Below are 26,397 nucleotides of genomic sequence, written 5' to 3' on the forward strand. Positions count from 1 at the left end.
ACTGTCCATCGGACAATGGTCACTGTGAGTCAAATCAATCCAACGGGAATACAGACCACAGTAAAAGCCTGGCAGTGGTTCTAATCTTTCCTTTCTTTGTCTAAAAACAATTGGCCTAAGGTCCTTTTTAACATCTTAAACATGAAAATAATTGTCAGTAATTAGATATGTTTTATTAAGCTACAAGAAAAAAGGGGAATTTTGACTTTATGACCAAAAATATTGTTGCTCTAGAAATAGCTTTGTTTGCTATGAGCCTTGGTGATAGTCATATGAAAAATTGACCAACAACTGGCAGTTTTTCTAGGTAAAAGATAAAAAGTGGTTAACAAGCAAATGCATCTTATCTATAAAATGTAAGCAATCTCAATCTCAGTAATTGCATTGGTGCGTAATTACATCTAAGGTAGGTATCATTTGTACCACTCCTATGAGAAATGTGTACCATTCCTACGAGAAATGTGATATTATTTAAACAACGAAAATATCTGTAGGTAATATTCACTGGTCTACAGTGTATAAATGTTTTCTTTGGTGTATGTGTGTTCCTTCAAAAACACAACTGGAAACACACTGTGAGTTTATTTTCATTATATTCAAAGAAGATTACAAGATAGATCTATGATACAAAACAATTAGTGTAGGTGTTTGCCATTGTAAGGTATGGACATATTTTTCAACTGCAAAATATGTATAATATGGATGTAAAATGAAGTCACGAGTTTTCTCTTTTCTAAGATTCTTCACTTTTGTCAAGAATAGGGATGAGTGAAGTGAGTGATTTTTTTTTTTATGGATTGTGTAAAATTACTGATATCATCCTTGGAAAATGTTTGACAAAAATAGAAACTTGTAATTTAGTTTATTAACCTGCATTAATAAAATACTTTTTATTTCAGAGGTTTTTTTTGGAGGGGTACATTTAGTACAGTTCATTTTATTTAAAGTATGTTCTTTGTGTTTGCTTTTTTGTGTGTGTGTGCGTGTATTGTATGTACAGTATTTATGTACTATCACTCTATAATTTCTATCTTACTTTTTTTGCTGGTGTATTGTCTTTCTGTAAACAAAACCCTAACCTAGTAAAGCTAAATAGGGGATGGGATAGTGGATAGCAACAAGCATAACCTCCACAAACTGTAAAGCCCACTGCACAGTAAAAACTACTCAAACCACCTTCATTTTGCCTTCTCCATTGAATGAAATCTCTTTATTTTTGCTAACATGGGAGGAAAAGAAAACTCTCAATTTCTCTCATTTCTTGACAAGAACTTTAGATCAGCTAGGAAGAAAAAATAGCTGAAGTGAATTTATTCTCTCTTGAGAAGAGGTGATTAAGGGAAATATGATCAACATGTATAAATACATAAGTGGTTCATATAGTGATCTTGGTGTAATAACCACTAAGTTATTTGCTTTCAGTTCAGAGGAAAAAGGGGCACTCCTTGGGTCTGGAGGAAAAGAGATTTAGTATCCATATAAGGCTTCTACGCAGTGATGCTTGGTACACACTATGAATTTTTTTTTAGTAAACCCAGTGGGCTAAACGAAAAAAAAAAACTGACAGATGGCAATATTAACACAAGTGGTGCTATTGTGTTCTGACAGGGGAACCATCCCCCCACCAGCATACACATGTCAGTGCTCACAGCCATTGGCTTCCAGCACTGATCGTATGTCGATCGGATATTAGACAGGGAACTGTACACACTGCCTGATTTTGGATGTGTGTTCCGTTGGTGGGGGGGGGGGGGCAGGTTGGCCTGTGTACTAGGCTTTAGAGCTGTGAAAATGTGAAATAGACTCCCTCAAGAACTAGTTCTGGCCAGTTCAATAGATTGTTTTAACAAAGGGTTGGATGAATTCCTAAAGGAACAAAATATAACTGGATAGAGGTAATAACACTAGAGGTAGTTGATCCAGGGGTTATTCAATTGACTCCTGGGGTATTGTTTTCCCCCACTGGAGCGAATTGGATTCTGTTTTATTGGGGTTTTTTGCCTTCCTCTGTATCAATTGTGGGTATAGAATTGTGTATATGGGGGTTTTCAATATTTTTTTTCTCTGTTGGTTGAGCTGGATGGACTACTGTCTTTTTTCAACCCTGCCACTTCCTTAGGGAGGATTTACTAAGGGAGTTGATCATCTTTACCTAGTAAATTAATATTTGCATCAAGTATCCAGTAATGCGAAAAGCAAATTCCCATTCACTTGGATTACCCAATCATGTGCAGATGAAATATGTAAACAGGAATTTGCTTTTCACATAATTGAAATGAATATCCCCACAATTTGTTAAAAGCAGAATCTCAGCTCCTTTAGTAAATCAGCTATATTTCAACTCCTTTTTTCTAAGACCCTAAAAACAGCAGCTGGACAGTAAGCATCTATTATTGTACAGCTTAAAACCCTGAACAAAAAAAAAACATAAGAAGATGTCATCTGAAAATGAAGACTGCCACCCTAATGACCTCATACTATCATCACATTTATTATATTGAAGATGAATATGATAATCCCACCCAAGCTCAATAAACTATCCAAGTAGTAGAATGGTACCATCACCTCAAGTAAGATGCCAAATTCTAATATGTGTTTGGAGACTTCTGCAAAAATATATAATTTTTACAGTTTAAAGCCACCCCATCACTACAACAACTAAAAAGAAAATGTTTATCCTGCATTTTCCTTTTTTTTATTAATTGAAGTACTAAAAATCTAGCAGAGTAAAGGGAGACAATCCAAAATTCCACAATTATATTCATGTGAATGTGTTAACTTTATTATGTAATGCAGCTAACAAAAATAAAATAATTTTCTGCAGCTAACAAAATTCAAATGAGTTGGGAAAATTGTACATCACTTACATATTTTGCTTTGCTTGGTTTGACTGACATGGTGAAACTTCAGGAGATCTTGTTTGCATTCTTCTTGTTTTTTTACTTAATAAACCTTGTAGGAAACCTATTTATCATGGCTGTCACTATTAAAGAGCCATGCTTGCATACTCCTATGTACTATTTTTTGTGGAATTTGTCATTACTTGACATTTGTTATTCTACAGTGACAGTTCCCAAGATGCTGGCTGATTTTTTTTCCCGTTATAAGGTAATTTCTTTTGCTGGCTGCATCTTACAGATCCATTTCTTCCATTTCCTTGGAAGTACAGAAGTTATTCTGCTCACAGCAATGTCCTATGACCGATATGTGGCTATAGGAAATCCTTTGCGTTATTCCCACATTATGAATGCTAAAGTTTGTCGACATTTGGCTCTGGGTTCTTGGGTGACTGGATATTTCCACTCCCTCCTACACACAGTGATGATGGCAAAGCTTCCATTTTGTGGACCAAACCTGGTGAATCATTTTTTCTGTGACATTAAACCCGTGTTAAAGTTGGCCTCTGCTGACACATCTCTTAACCTGAAGCTTCTCACAAGGGTTACCGGAACACTGGCCACAACCACTCTGCTTTTAACTCTTCTCTCCTATCTCTTTATTAGCAAATTCGTCCTAAAAATAAAAACAACAGAAGGTCGAAAACGTGCCTTCTCCACCTGCAGTGCTCATCTTATTGTTGTGTTCCTCCTGTATGGAACAGCTATTTTTACATACATACGACCTTCCACACAAGATTCTTTGGAACAAGATCGAGCTGCGGCTGTTCTTTTTACTGTAATAACCCCAGCTCTAAACCCAATCATATACACCCTAAGAAACAAAGACATGAAGAAAGCCATGAAAAAATTTGCAAACATTTCGAAATTGTGATGCTGCTACATATGGATGTATGTTCCATAAGTGATCATAATAAATAAAAGAGAAAAATAAACGTAATTATTCTGTTTTAATAATCATCTATCCATTTTCTGGATTAGAGTAGGGAAGGATTTGAGCTCCTTTAAAGAGTTTCCTTAACTTCCCAACTGGTAAAAAGGTTTTCCCCAGGGAAGGAAATGAGGGGAAACGTCCCAGACAGCAACACAAACAGATGTAAAGGACCCCCACCCTCTGTCCCACTGTACTTACCTCTTGCAATCCTACACTGTCAGGCACCAGCATGCTGCTCCACTGGTCCAGGAAATTCCCATGGCTTTCTCTCCTTACCTTGCAGTGCTGAAAGGATGGGTTAGACAGATTCAGATTTTTCAGCATCATTCATGTGACAGTGCTGACCTATTAGAATCCGTCTAGTCCATACTAGCTGCACAGTATAGAGAGGAGATTAGGCAGCAGGGATTTGAAATCCCTGGACCGGCGGATTGACATGCAGAAGACAGAAGTGACATCAGACACCGGAATGGATGCAAACAGGTACGCTGGAAGTGCCGCAGCAGTCATTTTGGAAGTGGTTACAGGTGATTTTACATTGAATGTTTGAAAGTGCATAGATTTTAATAAATATATGGTTTTATAAGGATTTACTGCATTATGGTCTTTGTTTAATATCTCTTGCATGGGAACCCTGGAGAGAAGCTGGAGTTAAGAAGTGGACCGTTGAAAGTGGAGGAATTTGGTAAGGTGCATGGAGTGACACTTTTAAACACTTGTATGCGGTGGATCTGTATCATTTAAAGGGATATGCACTATTTTGTTGGTATAGAAATGTGAGTGGTTTTAAGTTTATAAGCAATATCATATTATATTAGTCTTTGTTTTTTGGGGGACCATTCACACAAGTCAGCTAGTAACTTGTATGAATGGTTTAATAAAAGCACAGTTTATTGAAAGTTCGGTAAGGAGCTTGGAGTGTCTTTCACAAGGTGGATCCTTTTATGGGTATTAACCACTTGCCCTCCAGAGGATTTACCCCCCTTCCTTACCAGGCTATTTTTTGTGATTCAGCGTGACATTGGAAAGGATTTGAAGCAGGGTGTATTGAGCATACTACACTATGTTATATTTCTTTTTTTGGAGATCTCTGTATGGGAAGATTAGATTCATAAGAAGAAGTTAATAGATGTTTGACATCTCATCTTTGGCTCTACAGAGACAATATTGAACTTATTATTTTGAGAGCGCTGGCCACAATCATTACCATTTCTTTCTGTGAGGGGAACAGATTGACCCAAGCTTCTAAGGGAAGGATCATTGTTTACTTTATTTTGTTTGTATAAAGAAAAAAAGGGGGGTTCCAGTGTGCTGTTTAAAAAATATTAAGTGCAAGAGCCTGACAGTGCAGAACCGTGGCAGGTAGGTACAGATTTTCTATAAAGGTGAACCAATACTAAATCTTTTTTATGTAAAACATTTTTATCATTTTGCAAATAAAGTATTACAAACACAGGTGTCAAATAGCTAATTTTTTGCACCATGAGACAACATGTATACTGAGCAAATGCAATGGTATCCTATATAATAGATTTAGGTCATTAATGACTCATATGCTACCAAAATCAGCAGATCAAAGATTAAAGAATTCAGTTGTTACATGTCATTTTAAAAATTCTACATAAGCTCAATGACACACAAAGAGAAAATGAATAAAGAAGAAAAATGGAAAATAAGAGAACTGGAAGAACATAAAAATAAATTATAAAAACAGGTGCAAGAAGTCAAGCAGCAAAAAGCAGAAACATGTTGGGGCTTTTTATTTGACTAGTACTGTTCCAGGCTTACAATAAGCTGCTCCGTCTACGGCACTTGTGTACGCAGTTTATTTTCATGTTTTTTCATCAGTGCATATTCTGTATTATTCATCAAATCCTTTGTATGTTATATTCCTGCTGGTTATTGCATCTGTTTTTGACTGATTCTCTGCTGTTTCCTATTCTATAATAAAATTCTTTTTAAAAGAAAAAAACAATTAAGCCTTTACTATTACTTAAATTATGGGCATTTTGATTTACTGGACATTGTGAGAAGCAGTTGGATAGTGATTGCATTATAAAAAAGCACTAAATGTATGTTATTCACAGTATTTACACATTGGTGTATGCACTTAAACACTTATGTTTGGATTTTGTTCTGCAATTTTACATCTGTGTATTCTGGTTTGATGTTACATGTATATTTTATTAGATGTTAGTTATGTACACCACACTGTATGTAACCTAGTTTAGATGTTTAGCAGCACAGCATTTCAATATTTTATTTCACTGCCAGATTGTGGGAACAAAATGTTGATGCTAGCAGCTGTTGACACCACATTTATTTATGCTATTTTTGTTTGAACACACTATTGAAGGTAGTGCAGGAGTAAAACTTTGCATATTTCACTTGAATAGAAGCTGTCTGACAAAGTGAAGCAAGCTAAAAGATCTCAAAAAGCAACACATCATGCGAAAATTCAAGAACAGATGAGAAACAAAGTATATGACATGTATCAAACTGGAAAGGGTTACAAAGCCATTCCTAAGGCTTTGGGGCTTCAGCAAACCATGGTGAGAGCCATTATCCACAAAGGGAGAAAACTTGGAACAGTGGTGAACTTTCCCAGGAATGGCCATCCTACTAAAATTACTCCAAGAGCACAACAATGACTCATCCAGGAGGTCAAATAAGAACCCAGAACAACATTTAAAGAACTGCAGGCCTTACTCGTATCAGTTAAGGTCAGTGTTCATAATTCAACAATAAGAAAGAGACTAAGCAAAAATGGAATCCAAGCTGAAAGCCACTGCTGACCAAAAAAGAACACAAAGGCTCTCATTTGCCAAAAAACATCTGGATTATCCTCATAACGTTTTGGCAATTATTCTGTGGACTGATGAGACAAAAGTTGAACTGTTTTGGAAGGTGTGTGTTCCATTACATCTGGCAAATACAGCATTCCATAAAAAAGAACATCATACTTAGAGATGAGCGAAGTATTCAAAAATTCGATTCGACTGATTCGGCAAATTCGTGGAAAAATTTTGATTCGAGTCGAATATATTTGCTGCGAATTTAACTTATAAAAGGGTGTTTCTAGGCTTCAGAGAGCCTTTATATTAGTGCAGAACACTGTACCTTTAATTAAAATGCCCTTGGAGTCTGCTGGGGAAGAGAAATAATACTGACAGTCAGTATGACATGCAGATGAGTGCCGTCGATCTTAGAATCACCGCACACTTCACTCATTTGGGCAGTCACGGGGCCAAAACCAGAGTGTGGAGCCACAGTGTGGCGGTGGAGGCAGCAGCAATGGGAGGCCATACAGCACCCTATGACAAAAATGGAAACCACCAGCAGTGTGAGGAGACCTGAAAGTGGCACATGGCAGAGTGTGGCGATGGAGACAGCAGCAATGGGAGGCCGTACAGGGACCCATGAGAGACTCTGGACTTGGCAGCAGCATGAGGAGGCGGTACAGGGGCCCATGACAGATTACGGGCCTGGCAGCTATGGGAGGCCCGTAATCTGCCAGCACCCTATGACAAAAAATGGGACACACCAGCAGTGTGAGGAGACGTGAAAGTGGCACATGGCAGGGGCATGATTCATGGCGGATTTAGTCAGTTGTGTCAGGAACTGGTGGTTTGAAATCCAGACTAATCCACGCCTGATTCATTTTCACAAACGTGAGTCTCTCCACACTTTGGGTGGACAGTCGTGTCCTCCGCGGAGTTACAATACCTCCTGCCGCACTAAACACGCGCTCCGATGCCACGCTACTGGCCGGGCATGACAGCCTTTCAAGGGCAAATTCAGCTAGTTGGGGCCAAAGGTCAAGTTTCGTTGCCCAGTAGTCAAGGGGATTGTCTACCTCGGTTGGCAGGGTGCTGTCCAAGTAGGCCCAAGCCTGTTGTTTGAGGTCCTGCTCCAGGTCCACCTGATGCTGCTGCTGCTGCGGCTGGTTAGTAGTTTCCTCACTGCGCTGGTGAAGAAAGCTACTCATCATCGACTGCAGACTGAGGCAGCCGCTGTTGGTGGAGCTACTTCTGCTCCTACCACCCCACCCCTCCCCTGCTGCCATGGCAGCGGAACGCGAGCGCACAGGGCCCACAGTGTCTGAGGATGGACGTTGGCGCACAAAGGCAGAGACCAACTGACTACATAGGTGGTTTTTATAGTACGTTATTTTGGCCTCCCTCTCAGCAGGTGTGAAAAAGGCCACCATTTTTGAACGGTAGCGAGGGTCCAACAAGGTGGACAGCCAAAAGTCATCTCTCTGTCTGATGGTTATTATTCGGCTGTCGCTACGCAAGCAACCGAGCATGCTATGGGCCATTTGTGCCAAGGAATGCGAGGGACTCCCTGCCTCCATCTCCACAGCATACTGCCACGGTGCGTCTGGGTCCTCTGTCTCCTCCTCCTCCTCCTCTACTAGATGCTCCTGCTCCTCCACTCCTGTCCGCTGAGTGGAAAAACCACCCATTTCACTCAATAATTCCTGAGCACAAATGTCCTCCTCTACCTCCTCCTCTTCTTCCTGTCCTGCCCCCACAGGGGTCATGTGGCGTTGAGATCTGTGCGCCACGTCTACCGCACCCTGACCAGCCATTGTTAACAGCATTTGTTCCAGGACGTGCAACAGAGGAATGACGTTGTTCATCCCATAGTCCTGCCGACTCACGAATAGCGTGGCCCCCTCAAAGGGCCTGAGCAAGCGGCAGGTGTCACGCATGAGCTGCCAATGGCTGACATCTAAGTTACACAGGGGAGTACCTTTATCCGCTTGTAACATCAGGAAATCGGTGATGGCCTTTCGCTGTTCGTAAAGGCGGTCTAACATGTGTAGGGTTGAATTCCACCTTGTTGCAACGTCGCAGATCAGGCGATGCTGTGGAATTCCGTTCTGCCGCTGCAGCTCAAGGAGGGTGTTCTTTGCGGTGTAGGAATGGCTGAAATGCATGCAAAGTTTACGTGACATTTTAAGGATGTCTTGCAGTGGGATGGTGGATTTTAGGAACCGCTTGACAACCAGATTGAACACGTGAGCCATGCATGGCGCATGGCACAACCTTCCTTGACGCAGAGCAGACACCATGTTCTTTCCGTTGTCGGTCAACATGGTTCCGATTTTCAGTTTGCGCGGAGACAGCCATCTGTCGATTTCTCTGTTCATTACACTGAGAAGTTCCTCCCCTGTGTGACTACGTTCGGCAAGGCATACCAGGTGCAGCACAGCGTGACACCGTTGCGCCCTGCACATGTGATATGCCGGTCGGGTAATGGGACTTGGCACGGGGGTGGTGGCTGAGGACACGGCGGAAGAAGAGGTGGTAGAGGCGGACATCTTTTGTGGACCAAGGACGTGCAAACGTGGAGGCAAAAGCGGCGTGACCTGTCCAAGTTGCTGGTGCGGCTGTGACGGCACCACGTTCACCCAGTGGGCCGTAAATGACATGTACTGTCCCTGACCGTAGTTACAGCTCCACACGTCGGCGCTGCCGTGCACTTTGGCAGAGACCGACATGCTCAAAGACTGGCCCACCATCTCTTCTACATGTGAATGCAGGGCTGGCACTGTCTTTTTGGCGAAGAAATGACGGCTTGGCACTCTCCACCGCGGCGCGGCACAAGCCATCATTTCTCGGAAAGGTGCTGAGTCCACCACTTGGAAAGGGAGGGACTGCAGCACCAGCAACTTGGACAGGAGGACGTTCAGCTTTTGCACCATCGGGTGCGTGCTCGCAAACTGTTGTCTCTTGGAAACGGATTCCAAGAAAGACTGCTGACGGAATCCGTGAAGAGGAGTAGCAGGAGAAGGAGCATCTGAACGAGCGGAAGATGCCAACGAGCGACAACTCCCCTCAGCAGAGGTGTTGGAGCCTTGACTGGCTGATAGAGGGCGATTGACGTCGGGTGACGGAGCAAGTAACGGAGCGGGTGATGGAGCGGGGGCTGGGGCAGGCAGAACCGCCGTATCTTTATCACGGTTTTCCCAGGCCACCAAATGGCGACGCTGCATATGCTGACGCAACGCTGTAGTCCCAACATGGGCCCCCTGGCCACGCTTGACTTTCTGGCCACATAGTTGACATACGGCTACGTTTACTTCCTCGGGCGGCTTGAAAAAAAATTGCCACACCGCCGAGTAGGAAACTTTGCCCCCGATACTCCTCACTGGCTGACTGCTGCTTCCTCCGTGCACACCGGCACCACTACTGACCGTGGTGGTAGGCTGCAGTGGAGCTGGTGCTGTACTCCGTGGCCGTTTGCCTCCACTGACACTGCTGCAACCCTGCTGCCTCCTGGGCAACCCACCGACTGTTTTGCTCGCTGCCAAGCTGCCACCCTCTTCTCCTGATGATGCGGAAGCAATAGCCTGATGACGACGAGGCTGCCAAGTGCGATCAGCCTCATCATCATCAATTAGGGTCTCCGCCTCACTACTAGCCCCCTCGGCTGCGTGTGGGTCAGGAGACAGACCTGTCTCTAGACCGGCTACCGAGCCACTCTCCTCGCCACTACTTTTTCGCCTGGCTGCTGAAGAGGCGGATGTCTCCCCCCGTTCCTGACCGCCCTCTGTTAGCTCTTCCTCACTGTACAGTGGGGCTGAGCCCACAGCATGCGATACTTTGCTTGGTGAGGGAACACCAAAGGACAGGGGCAGGTAGAGGACACATGATTTCAGTGGGCTTGCTCCCGGGCCATGCCAACTAACGGTTGTGTCTGACGTACCCACCGACCGTTGGCTGTAGGTGTCAGAGGTGACCTGGGAAGAGGAAGACGACCGAGCCAACCAATCGATGACGGCAGGGTTGTCGGTGGAGACACGACCGCTGGATGACACCGGGAGCACTGGCCTCTGGCTGCGAATAGTGCTGCCTCGACCCCTTCCTCTGCTGCCACGTCTGCTCGCTCCTAAAACATTGCCTCCTCTGCCACTCCTCTGCATGTTGTCTGACATACTCTTTAATTAAACGATTCTGTGTCCCTGAGTAACAATTCTGTGTCCCTGAGTAACATTTCTGTGGCCCTAAGTAACAGTTCTGTGGCCCTCAGTAACAATTCTGTGTCCCTCAGTAACAATTCTGTGTCCCTCAGTAACAATTCTGTGTCCCTCAGTAACAATTCTGTGTCTGTCCCTCAGTAACAATTCTGTGTCTGTCCTGAGTAACAATTCTGTGTCCCTGAGTAACGTTTCTGTGGCCCTAAGTAACAGTTCTGTGGCCCTCAGTAACAATTCTGTGTCCCTCAGTAACAATTCTGTGTCTGTCCCTGAGTAACAATTCTGTGTCCCTGAGTAACAATTCTGTGTCCCTCAGTAACAATTCTGTGTCCCTCAGTAACAATTCTGTGTCCCTCAGTAACAATTCTGTGTCTGTCCCTGAGTAACAATTCTGTGTCCCTAAGTAACGTTTCTGTAGCCCTAAGTAACGTTTCTGTGGCCCTAAGTAACGTTTCTGTGGCCCTAAGTAACAGTTCTGTGGCCCTCAGTAACAGTTCTGTGGCCCTCAGTAACAATTCTGTGTCCCTCAGTAACAATTCTGTGTCTGTCCTTGAGTAACAATTCTGTGTCCCTAAGTAACGTTTCTGTGTCCCTAAGTAACGTTTCTGTGGCCCTAAGTAACGATTCTGTGGCCCTAAGTAACGATTCTGTGGCCCTAAGTAACGTTTCTGTGGCCCTAAGTAACATTTCTGTAGCCCTAAGTAACGTTTCTGTGGCCTTAAGTAACGTTTCTGTGGCCCTAAGTAACGTTTCTGTGGCCCTAAGTAACGGTTCTGTGTCCCTCAGTAACAATTCTGTATCCCTCAGTAACAATTCTGTGTCTGTCCCTGAGTAACAATTCTGTGTCCCTAAGTAACGTTTCTGTGGCCCTAAGTAACGGTTCTGTGGCCCTCAGTAACAATTCTGTGTCCCTCAGTAACAATTCTGTGTCTGTCCCTAAGTAACAATTCTGTGGCCCTAAGTAACGTTTCTGTGGCCCTAAGTAACGTTTCTGTGTCCCTAAGTAACGGTTCTGTGTCCCTCAGTAACAATTCTGTGTCCCTCAGTAACAATTCTGTGTCTGTCCCTGAGTAACAATTCTGTGTCCCTAAGTAACGTTTCTGTGGCCCTAAGGAACGGTTCTGTGGCCCTCAGTAACAATTCTGTGTCCCTCAGTAACAATTCTGTGTCTGTCCCTAAGTAACAATTCTGTGGCCCTAAGTAAAGTTTCTGTGGCCCTAAGTAACGTTTCTGTGGCCCTAAGTAACGATTCTGTGGCCCTAAGTAAAGTTTCTGTGGCCCTAAGTAACGTTTCTGTGGCCCTCAGTAACAAATCTGTGTCCCTCAGTAACAATTCTGTGTCTGTCCCTAAGTAACAATTCTGTGGCCCTAAGTAACGTTTCTGTGGCCCTAAGTAACGGTTCTGTGTCCCTCAGTAACAATTCTGTATCCCTCAGTAACAATTCTGTGTCTGTCCCTGAGTAACAATTCTGTGTCCCTAAGTAACGTTTCTGTGGCCCTAAGTAACGGTTCTGTGGCCCTCAGTAACAATTCTGTGTCCCTCAGTAACAATTCTGTGTCTGTCCCTAAGTAACAATTCTGTGGCCCTAAGTAACGTTTCTGTGGCCCTAAGTAACGTTTCTGTGTCCCTAAGTAACGGTTCTGTGTCCCTCAGTAACAATTCTGTGTCCCTCAGTAACAATTCTGTGTCTGTCCCTGAGTAACAATTCTGTGTCCCTAAGTAACGTTTCTGTGGCCCTAAGTAACGGTTCTGTGGCCCTCAGTAACAAATCTGTGTCCCTCAGTAACAATTCTGTGTCTGTCCCTAAGTAACAATTCTGTGGCCCTAAGTAACGTTTCTGTGGCCCTAAGTAACGTTTCTGTGGCCCTAAGTAACGTTTCTGTGGCCCTAAGTAACGTTTCTGTGGCCCTAAGTAACGGTTCTGTGTCCCTCAGTAACAATTCTGTATCCCTCAGTAACAATTCTGTGTCTGTCCCTGAGTAACAATTCTGTGTCCCTAAGTAACGTTTCTGTGGCCCTAAGTAACGGTTCTGTGGCCCTCAGTAACAATTCTGTGTCCCTCAGTAACAATTCTGTGTCTGTCCCTAAGTAACAATTCTGTGGCCCTAAGTAATGGTTCTGTGGCCCTAAGTAACGTTTCTGTGGCCCTCAGTAACGTTTCTGTGGCCCTCAGTAACAAATCTGTGTCCCTCAGTAACAATTCTGTGTCTGTCCCTAAGTAACAATTCTGTGGCCCTAAGTAACAATTCTGTGTCCCTAAGTAACGTTTCTGTGGCCCTAAGTAACGGTTCTGTGGCCCTCAGTAACAATTCTGTGTCCCTCAGTAACAATTCTGTGTCTGTCCCTAAGTAACAATTCTGTGGCCCTAAGTAACGTTTCTGTGGCCCTAAGTAACGTTTCTGTGTCCCTAAGTAACGGTTCTGTGTCCCTCAGTAACAATTCTGTGTCCCTCAGTAACAATTCTGTGTCTGTCCCTGAGTAACAATTCTGTGTCCCTAAGTAACGTTTCTGTGGCCCTAAGTAACGGTTCTGTGGCCCTCAGTAACAATTCTGTGTCCCTCAGTAACAATTCTGTGTCTGTCCCTAAGTAACAATTCTGTGGCCCTAAGTAAAGTTTCTGTGGCCCTAAGTAACGTTTCTGTGGCCCTAAGTAACGATTCTGTGGCCCTAAGTAAAGTTTCTGTGGCCCTAAGTAACGTTTCTGTGGCCCTCAGTAACAAATCTGTGTCCCTCAGTAACAATTCTGTGTCTGTCCCTAAGTAACAATTCTGTGGCCCTAAGTAACGTTTCTGTGGCCCTAAGTAACGGTTCTGTGTCCCTCAGTAACAATTCTGTATCCCTCAGTAACAATTCTGTGTCTGTCCCTGAGTAACAATTCTGTGTCCCTAAGTAACGTTTCTGTGGCCCTAAGTAACGGTTCTGTGGCCCTCAGTAACAATTCTGTGTCCCTCAGTAACAATTCTGTGTCTGTCCCTAAGTAACAATTCTGTGGCCCTAAGTAACGTTTCTGTGGCCCTAAGTAACGTTTCTGTGTCCCTAAGTAACGGTTCTGTGTCCCTCAGTAACAATTCTGTGTCCCTCAGTAACAATTCTGTGTCTGTCCCTGAGTAACAATTCTGTGTCCCTAAGTAACGTTTCTGTGGCCCTAAGTAACGGTTCTGTGGCCCTCAGTAACAAATCTGTGTCCCTCAGTAACAATTCTGTGTCTGTCCCTAAGTAACAATTCTGTGGCCCTAAGTAACGTTTCTGTGGCCCTAAGTAACGTTTCTGTGGCCCTAAGTAACGTTTCTGTGGCCCTAAGTAACGTTTCTGTGGCCCTAAGTAACGGTTCTGTGTCCCTCAGTAACAATTCTGTATCCCTCAGTAACAATTCTGTGTCTGTCCCTGAGTAACAATTCTGTGTCCCTAAGTAACGTTTCTGTGGCCCTAAGTAACGGTTCTGTGGCCCTCAGTAACAATTCTGTGTCCCTCAGTAACAATTCTGTGTCTGTCCCTAAGTAACAATTCTGTGGCCCTAAGTAACAATTCTGTGTCTGTCCCTAAGTAACAATTCTGTGGCCCTAAGTAACGGTTCTGTGGCCCTAAGTAACGTTTCTGTGGCCCTCAGTAACGTTTCTGTGGCCCTCAGTAACAAATCTGTGTCCCTCAGTAACAATTCTGTGTCTGTCCCTAAGTAACAATTCTGTGGCCCTAAGTAACGATTCTGTGGCCCTAAGTAACGTTTCTGTGGCCCTCAGTAACAAATCTGTGTCCCTCAGTAACAATTCTGTGTCTGTCCCTAAGTAACAATTCTGTGGCCCTAAGTAACGTTTCTGTGGCCCTAAGTAACGATTCTGTGGCCCTCAGTAACAAATCTGTGTCCCTCAGTAACAATTCTGTGTCTGTCCCTAAGTAACAATTCTGTGGCCCTAAGTAACGTTTCTGTGGCCCTAAGTAACGATTCTGTGGCCCTCAGTAACAATTCTGTATCCCTTAGTAACAATTCTGTCTGTCCCTGAGTAACAATTCTGTGTCCCTAAGTAACGTTTCTGTGGCCCTAACTAATGATTCTGTGGCCCTAACTAATGATTCTGTGGCCCTAAGTAACGTTTCTGTGGCCCTAAGTAACGATTCTGTGGCCCTAACTAACGTTTCTGTGTCCCTAAGTAACGATTCTGTGTCCCTAACTCTCTCCCTGAATACAGCCAGGTCTGCCTCTGTTGAATGACTGGAGGCAAATGGAGAATTCTAAAATGGCCGCCATTTATAGCTCGACCATTACACTGTGCTGGCTGGCTGGCTGCTGATTGGCTAATGCGATCACATGTCATGAATGAATGCATTATGGGTCAGCGCGCCTTGTCTGCGCTCCTTCCCAGACATCCCCGCTCCGTCGCCGCACATGTCGCCACCATTTTAGGAAAAATTTCTATTCGCGCATCCGAAGTCTGCTTATTTTCGGATTCGACGCGAATCTAAATTTTCCTAATATTCGAAACGAATTCCACTTCGCCTACTTCGATTCGCTCATCTCTAATCATACTAACAGTCAAACAGAGGAGTTTATTTACTAAAGCTGGAGAGTGCAGAATCAATTTCACTTCTGCATGGTAGCCAATCAGCTTCTAACCTCAGCTTGTTCAATTGAGCTTTGGCAATACAACCTGGAAGCTGATTGGTTTCTGTGCAAAAGTGAGCTTGATTTTGCACACTCTGGCTTTAGTAAATAAACCACATAGTGTTGGTAGTGTGATGATCTAGGGCTGGATTTGGACAACTTGCCATAATGAAACCATTAATACTGTGCTCTACCAGAATATCCTAAAGGAGAAATGTCTGTCCATCAGTTTGTGACCCCAAGCTAAAGTGCACTTGGATTATGTAGCAGGACAATGATCCAAAACACACAACTTCTGAATGGTTAAAAAAAAACTAAATTAAGGCTTTGGAGTGGCCTAGTCAAAGTCCAGACTTAAATCTGATTGAGATGATGTGGCAGACCTTAAAAAGGCCAGATATGCTCGAACACCCTCCAGTGTGGCTGAATTAAAACAATTCTGCAAAGAAGAGCTTGCCAAAATTCCTCCACAGCAATGTAAAAGACTCATTGTCAGTTATCGCAAATGTTTGATTGCAGTTGTTGCCAAGGGTGGCACAACCAGTTATTAGGCTTAGGGGGAAATAACTTTTTTCACACAGGGCCAGGCAGGTTTAGACAGCTTTTTTCCCTTAATAAATGAAATTATCATTTAAAAAATGTGTGACAAATACGCAAAAAGTAAAAAATCAGGAAGGAGGCAAATACTTTTTCACAGCACTGTGTTACCGGAATTTTAAATGTTTTTTTTTAATATACTGATAATGGCGATGGTCAGTGATTTATAATGTGACTGTGATTGTGGTGTGCATTCACTAACACTGGGGGGAACTGACAGTTACATCACCAGTAACACTAATATAGTGATCAGTGATAATATTATACACTGTCACTGTACTAATGATGCATGGAAGGCATGGAAGCTATCAGCCTGTGGCACTGCTGAGGTGTTATGGAAGACCAGGATGCTTCAATAGCGGCCTTCAGCTCTTCTGCATTGTTTGGTCTCATGTCTCTCATCTTTCTCTTGGCAATGCCCCATAGATTCTTTATGGGGTTCAGGTCAGGCGAATTTGCTGGCCAATCAAGCACAGTAATCCCAGTTATTGAACCAGGTTTTGGTGCTTTTGGCAATGTGGGCAGGTGCCAAGTCCTGCTGGAAAATGAAATCAGCATCCCCATAAAGCTCGTCTGCAGAAGGAAGAATGAAGTACTCCAAAATCTCCTGGTAGACGGCTGAGTTGACCCTGGACTTAATGAAGCACAGTGGACCAACACCAGCCGATGACATGGCTCCCCAAATCAACACAGACTTCAAACTGGACTTCAAGCATCTTGCAGTGTGTGCCTCTCCATTCTTCCTCCATACTCTGGGTCCTTGGTTTCCAAATGAGATGCAAAAGTTGCTCTCATCAGAAAAGAGGACTTTGGACCACTGAGCAACAGACCAGGTTTTTCTTTAGCCCAGGTAAGACGCTTCAGACGTTGTTTGTTGTTCAGGAGCGGCTTGACAAGAGGAATACGACATTTGAAGCCCATGTCCAGGATCCGTCTGTGTGTGGTGGCTCTTGATGTACTGACTCCAGCCTGACTTTTGAATGGCTTTTTCCTGACAATCCTCCCCAGACTGCGGTAATCCCTGCTGCTTGTGCACCTTTTTCTTCCGCACTTTTCCCTTCCACATAACTTTCTATTAATGTGCTTTTATACAGCACTTTGGGAACATCCAACTTCTTTTGTAATTACCTTTTGAAGCTTTCCCTCCTTATGGAGGGTGTCAATGATGGTTTTCTGCACAACTGTCAGGTCAGCAGTCTTTCCCATGATTGTGATTCCTACTGAACCAGACTGAGATACCATTTAAAGGCTCAAGAACCCTTTGCAGGTGTTATGGCTTAATTAGCTGATAAGAGTGGGACACTTTGAGCCTAGAATATTGCACCTTTTCACAATATTCAAATTTTCTGATATTGTGTATTTGGGGTTTTCATGAGCTGTAAGCCATAATCATCACAATTATGACAAATCACAGTTTGAACTATCTTGCTTTGCATGTAATGAGTCTATCTCATATATTAGTTTCACCTTTTAAGTTGCATTACTGAAATAAATTAACTTTTGCACAATATTCTAATTTTTCGAGTTTCACCTGTATATACTCCGGTATATGTATACAAGTTCACCAAGATTCCTATCAGGCCCTTTGCTGATATTACCTCTTTGTACATTGGATGTATGTATTGTTATTAAACTCTTTTTATACAAGGATTGTATTATTTCTATATTTGTGTGCATTTATATGCTTATGGCTAATGTAGTTCCTCTGCTCCCAACTACATTGTTAAGATTACCTATTCTTTTCCCTCTTTCAATCGACTTCTCATGAACAAGTAAGTTTGAAAATGTTCAGTCCATTGTCAGAATACAATGACACAGTGGGGAGGATTCCCCCTTCCACCCTAAATGTGTGGATCGGGCGAATCAGGTAAGTTTTTTTTCCTACAGCCAGCTGAATGAACAAAGCTGAACCATGTATGGCCAGTTTTATTCCCTTATAACCTGGACAGTCCCTCTAATCACCAACAACCTCACTAATAACTGGGTAAAATAGCAATCATCACTAAAACCCCCTATTAACTGAGACAAACTATGTCATATTTAACACATATCCCTCACTTAGGAGACCCCCATGATCACTAATAAACACCCCTGTCATGTCTGACAACTCCTTCAATACTGTCACTGAAAACTCCCATTATCTCTAACACCTTCCCCCCACTTATTACTACTGGCTGATAACTCCTCTTATGTGTTTCATCATCAAAGATGTCATCCTTTATCACTCTGTCATTACTTTTCCCTCCTTATCAATGCTGATAATGCCTGTCAGTCCTAACACCCCTGCTAATCACCCCACAATCATTAAACCTCCCTTATTAACTATAACACATCCTCCCTACCTTGTTAGCTAACCCACTCCCTCTTATCACCACTGAATAGCTGTTTAATCACTAACACTCCTCATCACCATTTTCATCACTAATATCTCTGTCATCACTAAAGCTTGCCATATATGGATTGAAATTCAGCTGGTTCATCAGGGACAGGCAGAATTTTGATCCATGTATGGGCGGGCTGGTTGTACAGAAGTCGATCTACTAATCAGGTTCTGTACAAGCAGTCCGTTGGAAAGTTTCCATACAATATGCACCCCCAGCTATAGTCGGAAGCACTGAACAGTATACTTTGAAGCCAGGGAAACAGTCAGAACACAATAGTTCAGCGGAAGTGATTCCCCGATCCACCTCAAATGCGTCAGTTTTCTTTTTAATTCAATCCACTAATTGAACGAAAACAAAAAAAGACTAATGTATGGACTGCCTAACACCTCCCTTTACCACCACTAATAGCCTCCATAATCACTAATAGGGATGGGCCCAAACATTGTCCATTCATGTGTTCACGGAACACACAAACAGTAAGGGCGTTCGGCAGGGTATTTGCCCACTGAGTGCCCCACAATGTACTGCGCTCTCACAGTGCATTGTGATTGGCCAAAGCAATGCTGCTTTTTTTTTGCTTTCCTAAAGTTTTTTTAAATTGAATTTCATTTATTTATTGTTTGCCGCAGCAGTAAAAATATTTAGGGCATAATTTCTGTCCCCCCCAAATTCCCATCCCACACTCTAAAATAAAAAGTTATAAAAATCCCAGAAAAAAATCCCCATCATGTCCTAAAGGCCAACAAGGAGAAGAAGATGCTCTCAGGCAGCTAAAAGAGGGCAAGCAGCCTGTGTTCATAGTGAAATGGGGTGGTCATGGACATGGTGCATTTTCTGCAGGTAGGGCTCGATTGTCCCTTTTTTCCATTGCTGGGCTTTTTATTGAGCCACAACATGCAAAAGAGGTGGTGGAGTGGATAACTAAGCCATCCTCATACTAGATTGCCTGCCACCACAGCTGCCAAAGGGGTCTATTTCACAGGCTCCTTGTCCACAGCTACTCCATCCGTAGCCCCACCATCCTGCATGGAGGAGACATCTGAATTATTCAAACATAGTGTCACATGCTGCTGGAGGATGCGCAGCAATTTCAATGCTTTGACGTTGATTCCCAGGTTGAGGAAGGGAGTGACATGAGTCTAGAGAGAGGGGGTGTCAATGACGGACAAGAAATTGGTAGTCATGTTCCCCCAGCCACAGCATACTGCCAAGTTGGCTCCAGTGATGAGGAGGGAGGGGATGATGAGGTCACTGACTTGGGTACCTGAAAGAACAGAGGAGGAAAGTGAGACAAGATAGGATGTCCTCCAGGGGCAGGCATAAGGCCAGACACCCTATAGCATCACACGACAGAGCTCCACAGGTGAAGTGCTGCTGACCTCCAAAAGTTAATTGGTGTGGGCTTTTTCTTCAGCACACCAGAGCATTGCTGTTTATAGTCTCTGTCTGAAGCGGATCAAAGGTGGCCAAAACACCAGCTGCTTGGGCACCACATGCTTGACAAGACATAAGATGACCTGCCATGAGTTGGCAACAGCAACTGAAGATTCACATCATAAAAAAGTGCACACTTCCCCTTGCTCCTCATCTAGGATCCCTACCCCTACTATACCTCTAGTTGTCTCAACAGCTTCCACTGTGAGGGAAGATGGTTAAGCAATGGGTTTCACAGGTCCTTGCACCTATTCTGCTAGCAGTAAACCACCTGTTGATTTCACCAAGTGCATTTCGCTACCCCAGTTGCTGAACTGTAAAAAACAAAATAATGTCCCACCCATCCACATGCTCAGCGTCTAAATGCTAATTTGGCCAGATTGCTAGCATTACAACTGCTGAATTTCCATCTGGTGGACTCTGCCCCCTCCCATGAATTTGTGGAATGTGCTGTACCACAGTGGCAGGTTCCAAAAAAAAAATAAACGTTTCTATATAAGGCCATTCCAGCTCTGTACCATCATGTGGAAGGCAAAATTTGGCCTCGTTGGACAGGGCAGTCAGCAGCAAGGTCTACATTACTGCTGACAGATGGTCCAGTCAGGGGCGTTACATTTCCTTCATGATGCACTGGGTAACTCTGCTGGCAGCTGGGAAGGATGCAGGACAGGGTTCAGTGCTGGAGCTTGTTCTGTCACCACGCCTTCAAAGAGCTGGTGGCGATTCTGCCACATCTGTCTGCTCTACCCCCTCCTTTTCCTCTATGGCCTCTTCTGCTGAATTGTACTCTGAATTAGCAGTGCTCCCCAAGCGTTCAAGGGACTACGCAAGCAGTCAGGCTAAACGATGCCATGCGAGGCTTCAGCTGTTCTATGTCCTAAAGGAATTTAATTTCATATCCCAAAGCATTCAAAAAACATTATTTATGCCAACAGACTCTCAGGTCCAAAGCAACATTCTTGCTTTACAGTTTTGAACATTAAAATTCACATGGGGAGGCTACGGATAGCTTTAAATACAGTATTTTGTAAATATATAGCTGTCTACTGAAAGCCAAGCATGATACTGATCAAGATATGAAGGTGAATAATTCCATACCTTGTGCAAATGTATTTTGCAACCCATGTTATTAGTGTAAATTTGGTCTTTTTTTAATGAGATCTATTTTTAAAGAAGCCGTGAAATGAATTAGGTGAGCTTGGTTCATATTCTGTGCTACCTAATATGGCATTTTCAGCATTTTTAAATGACCAGATTTCATTGAAATAATCCCTGTTGATCCTTCCATGAAAGTCCTTTCAAGCACTTCCTGTGATAAGCTGAGAATGCTCTGTCCTTGTCATCTTATTTGGACTCTGATGCTGTCATTGTGCCACAAAAACTGCCACTGAAGACTAAAAAGTTAGGTGGGTATAGTTGTCACCATCAAGAAACCTGTCATAAGCAATGATGAGGAGCCATTGCTGTTTGTGTGGTAGGAAATGGCTACAATAAATAAAATTCAACAAACAATGAAAAAAGGTGAAAACAAATATTTTATTTACCAACAGTCATTTATGTATAATATTCAGTGCTTTCGCAAACTAAATGTCATTCAGTTACTGAAATCCTTGCATATGGTTTGGAGATTTATGGTGCATTTTATGGAGTGGTTGGCAATTTGAAATAAAAGATCATCCTAATTGCAACTTGGTGTACTATCCCTGAATTGCTTTCTAGCTGCCTAATCAAACAGGGTTCTAAATGAAAATTGTAGGAAAATTTTGATGGGGTAACTAGTGCTAAGAAAAAAAAACAAAAAACTAATGTATGCCTAAATATGCAATCTACACATGTAGTTCATGATATAGAAAAATGCTTGGCACTTTCACAATTTAAGATAATTTTTATTGTATTATTTAAATGCATTTCAACTAATATAATACTGTTGAAATATAAATACAGGAAATGTTTACTTGAAAAAGTTTCTAAATCAATGCACATTCTTTCTACCACTGTATCAGTTCAAAGCATACATAAAAATGTTCTAAACTGAAAGAAAAATAAAGGGTATCTAAACAAAAACTTTGTTTTTTTTATAGAGAGTAGAAAAGGATGAAAAACTCTGTATACATAAATGTGTTCTCCACTGTGCAACTCATACCAAAATTCCAAATTCATAGAGTAATTCGTAAAAGACAAACCAAAAAATTGGAAATTTGGATTAACACATATGTCAAAAGCTTGTGGTCTGTTAAAAATGTACCTTTTTATTTAACCACTTGCCTACTGGGCACTTTTACCCCCTTCCTGCCCAGGCCAATTTTCAGCTTTCAGCGCTGTTGCAGTTTGAATGAAAATTACACGGTCATGCAACAATGTACCCATATGAAATTTTTACCACTGGGGTTTTTATTTTTTGCACTGTAAACAAAAAAAAGGTAATTTTTCTCCTTCACTGATGTGCATTGATGAGGCTGCACTGATGGGCACTGATAGGGTGGCACTGGTGTGCACTGATGAGGAGGCACTGATATGTAGCAATGGGCGGCACTGACTGATAGTACCGACTGGAGGCACTGACAGGCGACACTGTCCATGGACGCCCTTTCAGAACTGTCTTTCAGCTATAGAGCAGTTGGGAAGCGGTTAAAAATATATGATAAGTCATATAAACATTTAGGAATTATGCAGTGACATCTTGGAACATAGGTCTATTATACAATGTTTTTAATTGGACGTGTGATATCATGTTAGAAGGGTAGACAGGAAGGCCTTGTTAGGGTAGAAATTCCATAATTATCTAATATGAAATCAGCCTTTTTTATATGTTTATATGTTTAAACATGCATCTTTAAAATAAAAGAATGAATGAATTAAGAGACTATTATATTGATATATGTGTACCTCAAAAGTCCAATTTTTTTGTTTGTCATTTATTTTTTCTCTAATGATAAAAAACCCTATCCTTTTTTTTTATTGCTGTCTACCAATTGGGTAGAATCACCCACTCTATTTGTCCTTGTGACCATTTTCACTTAAACATAATGTGACTGGAAAATCCAAAGTTAGAGGAAACATCTTTGACTGGCATCACCTGTTCCAGTGACAACTGTTAGGAAAATCTCCCCAATAGGATACAGAAAAACATAACTGCCAGTGGTATTAACCCTATTCCTATTCTCTCCTAGTCTATCCAAAAGTAATAAAAATGTTTTGGTATTACATGCACTTTAAAAAGTATGTCAGGGCAACCACATATATGCTGTATATCTTTACTATATGCACCTTTCTGCCTGTTTTATCCCAAAAAGACCCTGCAAGTACTGAAAAATATCCATTGTTCTGCCAGAATTGCACAAAGTTCCTAAATCCTGTAGTCCGGGAACACAGAACATTTTTGTAGAATAGATGGTGTCAGCCCTGCCAGTTTTCTTTTGTTAAACTACACAATTCTTTCTACTCTTTCAAACATACACAGATACATTAATTTGTATTTAAGAAGAAGGATTAGCAGACCTAGAATCCTTGAGATTACACAGGAAGTGCCCACAAAACATAGGACAGCTCTGAATTTCTAACATAAGAAATTTGTATTTTTTGCACTTGTTGAACAGATTTAACAAAAACACTTTCAACAGTATATTTAACAGATTAAAAGGTAGCAAATACAAGATTTTCATGATTAGGTTTTACATACACTTTAATAACTTTAATGAATGGAAAGGGAGTATTTCTTTTTTCTTTACAGAATGTCCTTGGAAAGTCCCTATGTGCCAACATTGAAGCAAATAGCTGAAGAAAACGTTTTCATTTTTAAAGTCTTGATTCATACTCTAACCTGTCATCTAGATAATGGAGAGGAGATGGAGAACTGTAACCAAACATCAGCGAGTAGATTCACCTTGCTTGGTCTTTCCAGCGTCCCCAAGCTGAAGATTGCCTTCTCCTTGCTCTTTCTCCTGATGTATATGGTGACATTATCAGGAAATCTTCTTGTGATCATCGCAGTGAGACTTAATTCCCGACTTCAGAATCCCATGTACTTTTTCTTGAGTAACCTTGCAGTCATTGACATATGCTTCTCAACAACCATAGTTCCCAAAATGCTTAGCAATACCTTGTCTCAGGATAAAACTATTTCCTTGCTGGGATGTGCAGCCCAAATGTATTTCCATCTGGCTCTAGGAGCTACAGAGTGTTTGATATTGGCTGTAATGGCCTATGATAGGTACAATGCTATTTGCAAACCTTTAAAATACACTGCTATCATGACTCAAAAACAATGCTTCTATCTGGCTGCTGGATGTTGGATTGTGAGTTTTTTAAACTCTGTGATCCATGCAATTTTTACATTCCAACTGCCATACTGCAAGTCCAAAGAAATCAACCACTTTTTCTGTGAGATGCCCCCACTGTTCAGGCTCTCCTGCAGAGACACTTGGTTCAATGAAATTGCAGTGTACATATCTGGTGGCCTAATTGCTCTTTGCTCTTTCCTGCTTACTTTGTTGTCCTACATTCACATTCTCTCCAATATCATAAATATCCAATGTACAAGTGGGGGCCATAAAGCTTTTTCCACCTGCGCTTCCCATCTCACTGTTGTCACTCTTTACTACGGAACTATCATATTTATGTATCTGCGTCCTCAATCCAGTTTCTTCCCAGATCGTGACCGGGTGGTCTCCATCTTGTATACAGTGGTGACTCCTATGTTGAATCCCATCATCTATAGTGTTAGAAACAAAGATATAATAGGAGTGATAAGGAAAACAAAGCACAGTATGATGTATTTCTAACCAGCTAGTTTTGATTAAAATATTTAGTATTGAGAGAGTGCAGTATATTGATAATGCGTTGGTTCTACAACTTAGTGCATTGTATTGACATTCTCCAGTACAAGATTTAAAACTTTACTTTTATGGCCAATAATATTAATAACTGTAATGGTGTTATCAGCCTCATGGATCTAACATTATGTCCAAGAACTTGTATAATCCTACCTATATGACTGGATCTTTTAAAGTGCTGCCGGTATGATCAAGAACTTATATGGCCCTGCACATTTGGCCAATATTTTCAGAAATTTAAACAGCTCTTTTGGTTTGGCAAGGCATTTTTACAGATCCTCCCATTTGACCAGGAAATTATACTCCTCACTTACATCCAGGAACTTTATTCTGGCCAATATCTTTTACAATCATTCCTGTCTGATTAGTACCTTATATTTCTTGTTCAAATGGTCAGGTATTTGTAGGCCCCCAATGACAATAAATGTGTATCATTCTTATGTATATGTTTTATCTTCATATACACAGAGCTCTGTGAAATGTGTAAATAGGTCCCCATGAGCCTCAGATGATCACCCCTTAATATCGCCAATCATATTGCTTATTTTTCTAATGTTTGAGGGAATTCTCTGATTTGTAAAGACATTGTCTTTCTGATAGATCTGAGGGTAAAGATCATCAAAGGTCAAATTTGCAAATGCCAGAAACTTCACTTCCTAGAAGCATAAATAAAACATAAATCCAAGTGTAGTTATAATTTATAACAAAAATTTCAACACAAGGTACATAACTTACAGTTACTAGTTGGTGTCCCTTCTGCTGAAAAGCGGAAGCTCCACTTATTTGCCTCCTCCTCCCCTCCACTGCCATATTTAGCACCTTTTGGGGGGAGGGCAGATACCTGTTTTTGACAGGTACCCGCTCCCACTTCCTCCCTCTCGCAGTCTACTGGGAACTTTCACAGGTCCCAGAAGACTGCTGAACCAATTAGGAGGTGCAGTGTGACTCGTGCATGCGCAGTTAGCACAAGACTGTGAAGCCGCAAGCTGTCACAGCCTGGTGCCCACAGTTGAGATGCCGGCGCCATGGAGGAGAGAAGGGACAGCGCGTATGAGAACATCGCTGGACTGTGGGACAGGTAAGTGTGTGTTTAGTAAAAGTCAGCAGCTACAGTTTTTGCTGACTTTTAATATACACAAAACACGGCTGGAACTCCGCTTTAAGGGGCTGTTAGGAGCTCTCATGAAGAGAGCTTGACTATATCGTCCTTTCCTGCCAGATCCACCATTCAATGAAGCTGTACTACAGCTTCTATGAATGACACAAAATCACTGAATGGAGGGGGTGGAGCTATCATCCTCCCAACCCCATTCCTAATTCCTATTCAATTTCTAGAAGATGTAGTATGGCTTCTATGAATGGTGGATCTGGCAGGAAAGGGTGAGCATAGTCAGGCTCTCTTGATGAGAGCTCCTAACAGCACCTTAATTGTATTAACCCCTGATATACCAAAAAAATTACACTAGCAAGAATGAGGGGGTAGAACGGAGGAAGATTTCTATGGTAAAAGGAAGAATTACCACAAGAGACACATCCTTCTAACTGTAAGTTATGATTTTTTGTTTTGCATTTCAACTGCACTTAAGCTAAGGTTTTTCTTAACGTTTGCTAACATATATACATTGATCTAAGGACTCACTTTTAATGAAGCGTTTGAGTGAACTACTTGATATACATTTATATAAACTGTTTAAGGCAGGGGTGGGCAAACTTTTTGACTTGAGGGCCGCAAT

At 42.1% G+C, this 26,397-nt stretch overlaps 2 protein-coding genes across 2 annotated transcripts; both read left to right on the plus strand.

Moving 5' to 3' along the window:
* Positions 1–2,838: 2,838 nt before the first annotated feature.
* LOC149449402 (olfactory receptor 12D1-like) lies at positions 2,839–3,771 on the plus strand. Its single transcript, XM_089693290.1, has one exon. The coding sequence runs from the start codon at positions 2,839–2,841 to the stop codon at positions 3,769–3,771; it is 933 nt and encodes a 310-aa protein (XP_089549416.1).
* A 19,906-nt stretch (positions 3,772–23,677) lies between these two features.
* On the plus strand, positions 23,678–24,613 carry LOC149449403 (olfactory receptor 5V1-like). The gene has a single exon (XM_089693295.1). The coding sequence runs from the start codon at positions 23,678–23,680 to the stop codon at positions 24,611–24,613; it is 936 nt and encodes a 311-aa protein (XP_089549421.1).
* The last annotated feature ends 1,784 nt before the right edge of the window (positions 24,614–26,397 follow it).

Source organism: Staurois parvus, unplaced genomic scaffold (assembly GCF_062004578.1).
Source record: "Staurois parvus isolate SC_StPar_1 unplaced genomic scaffold, SC_StPar_1.0 ptg000620l, whole genome shotgun sequence".
NCBI lineage: Eukaryota > Metazoa > Chordata > Amphibia > Anura > Ranidae > Staurois > Staurois parvus.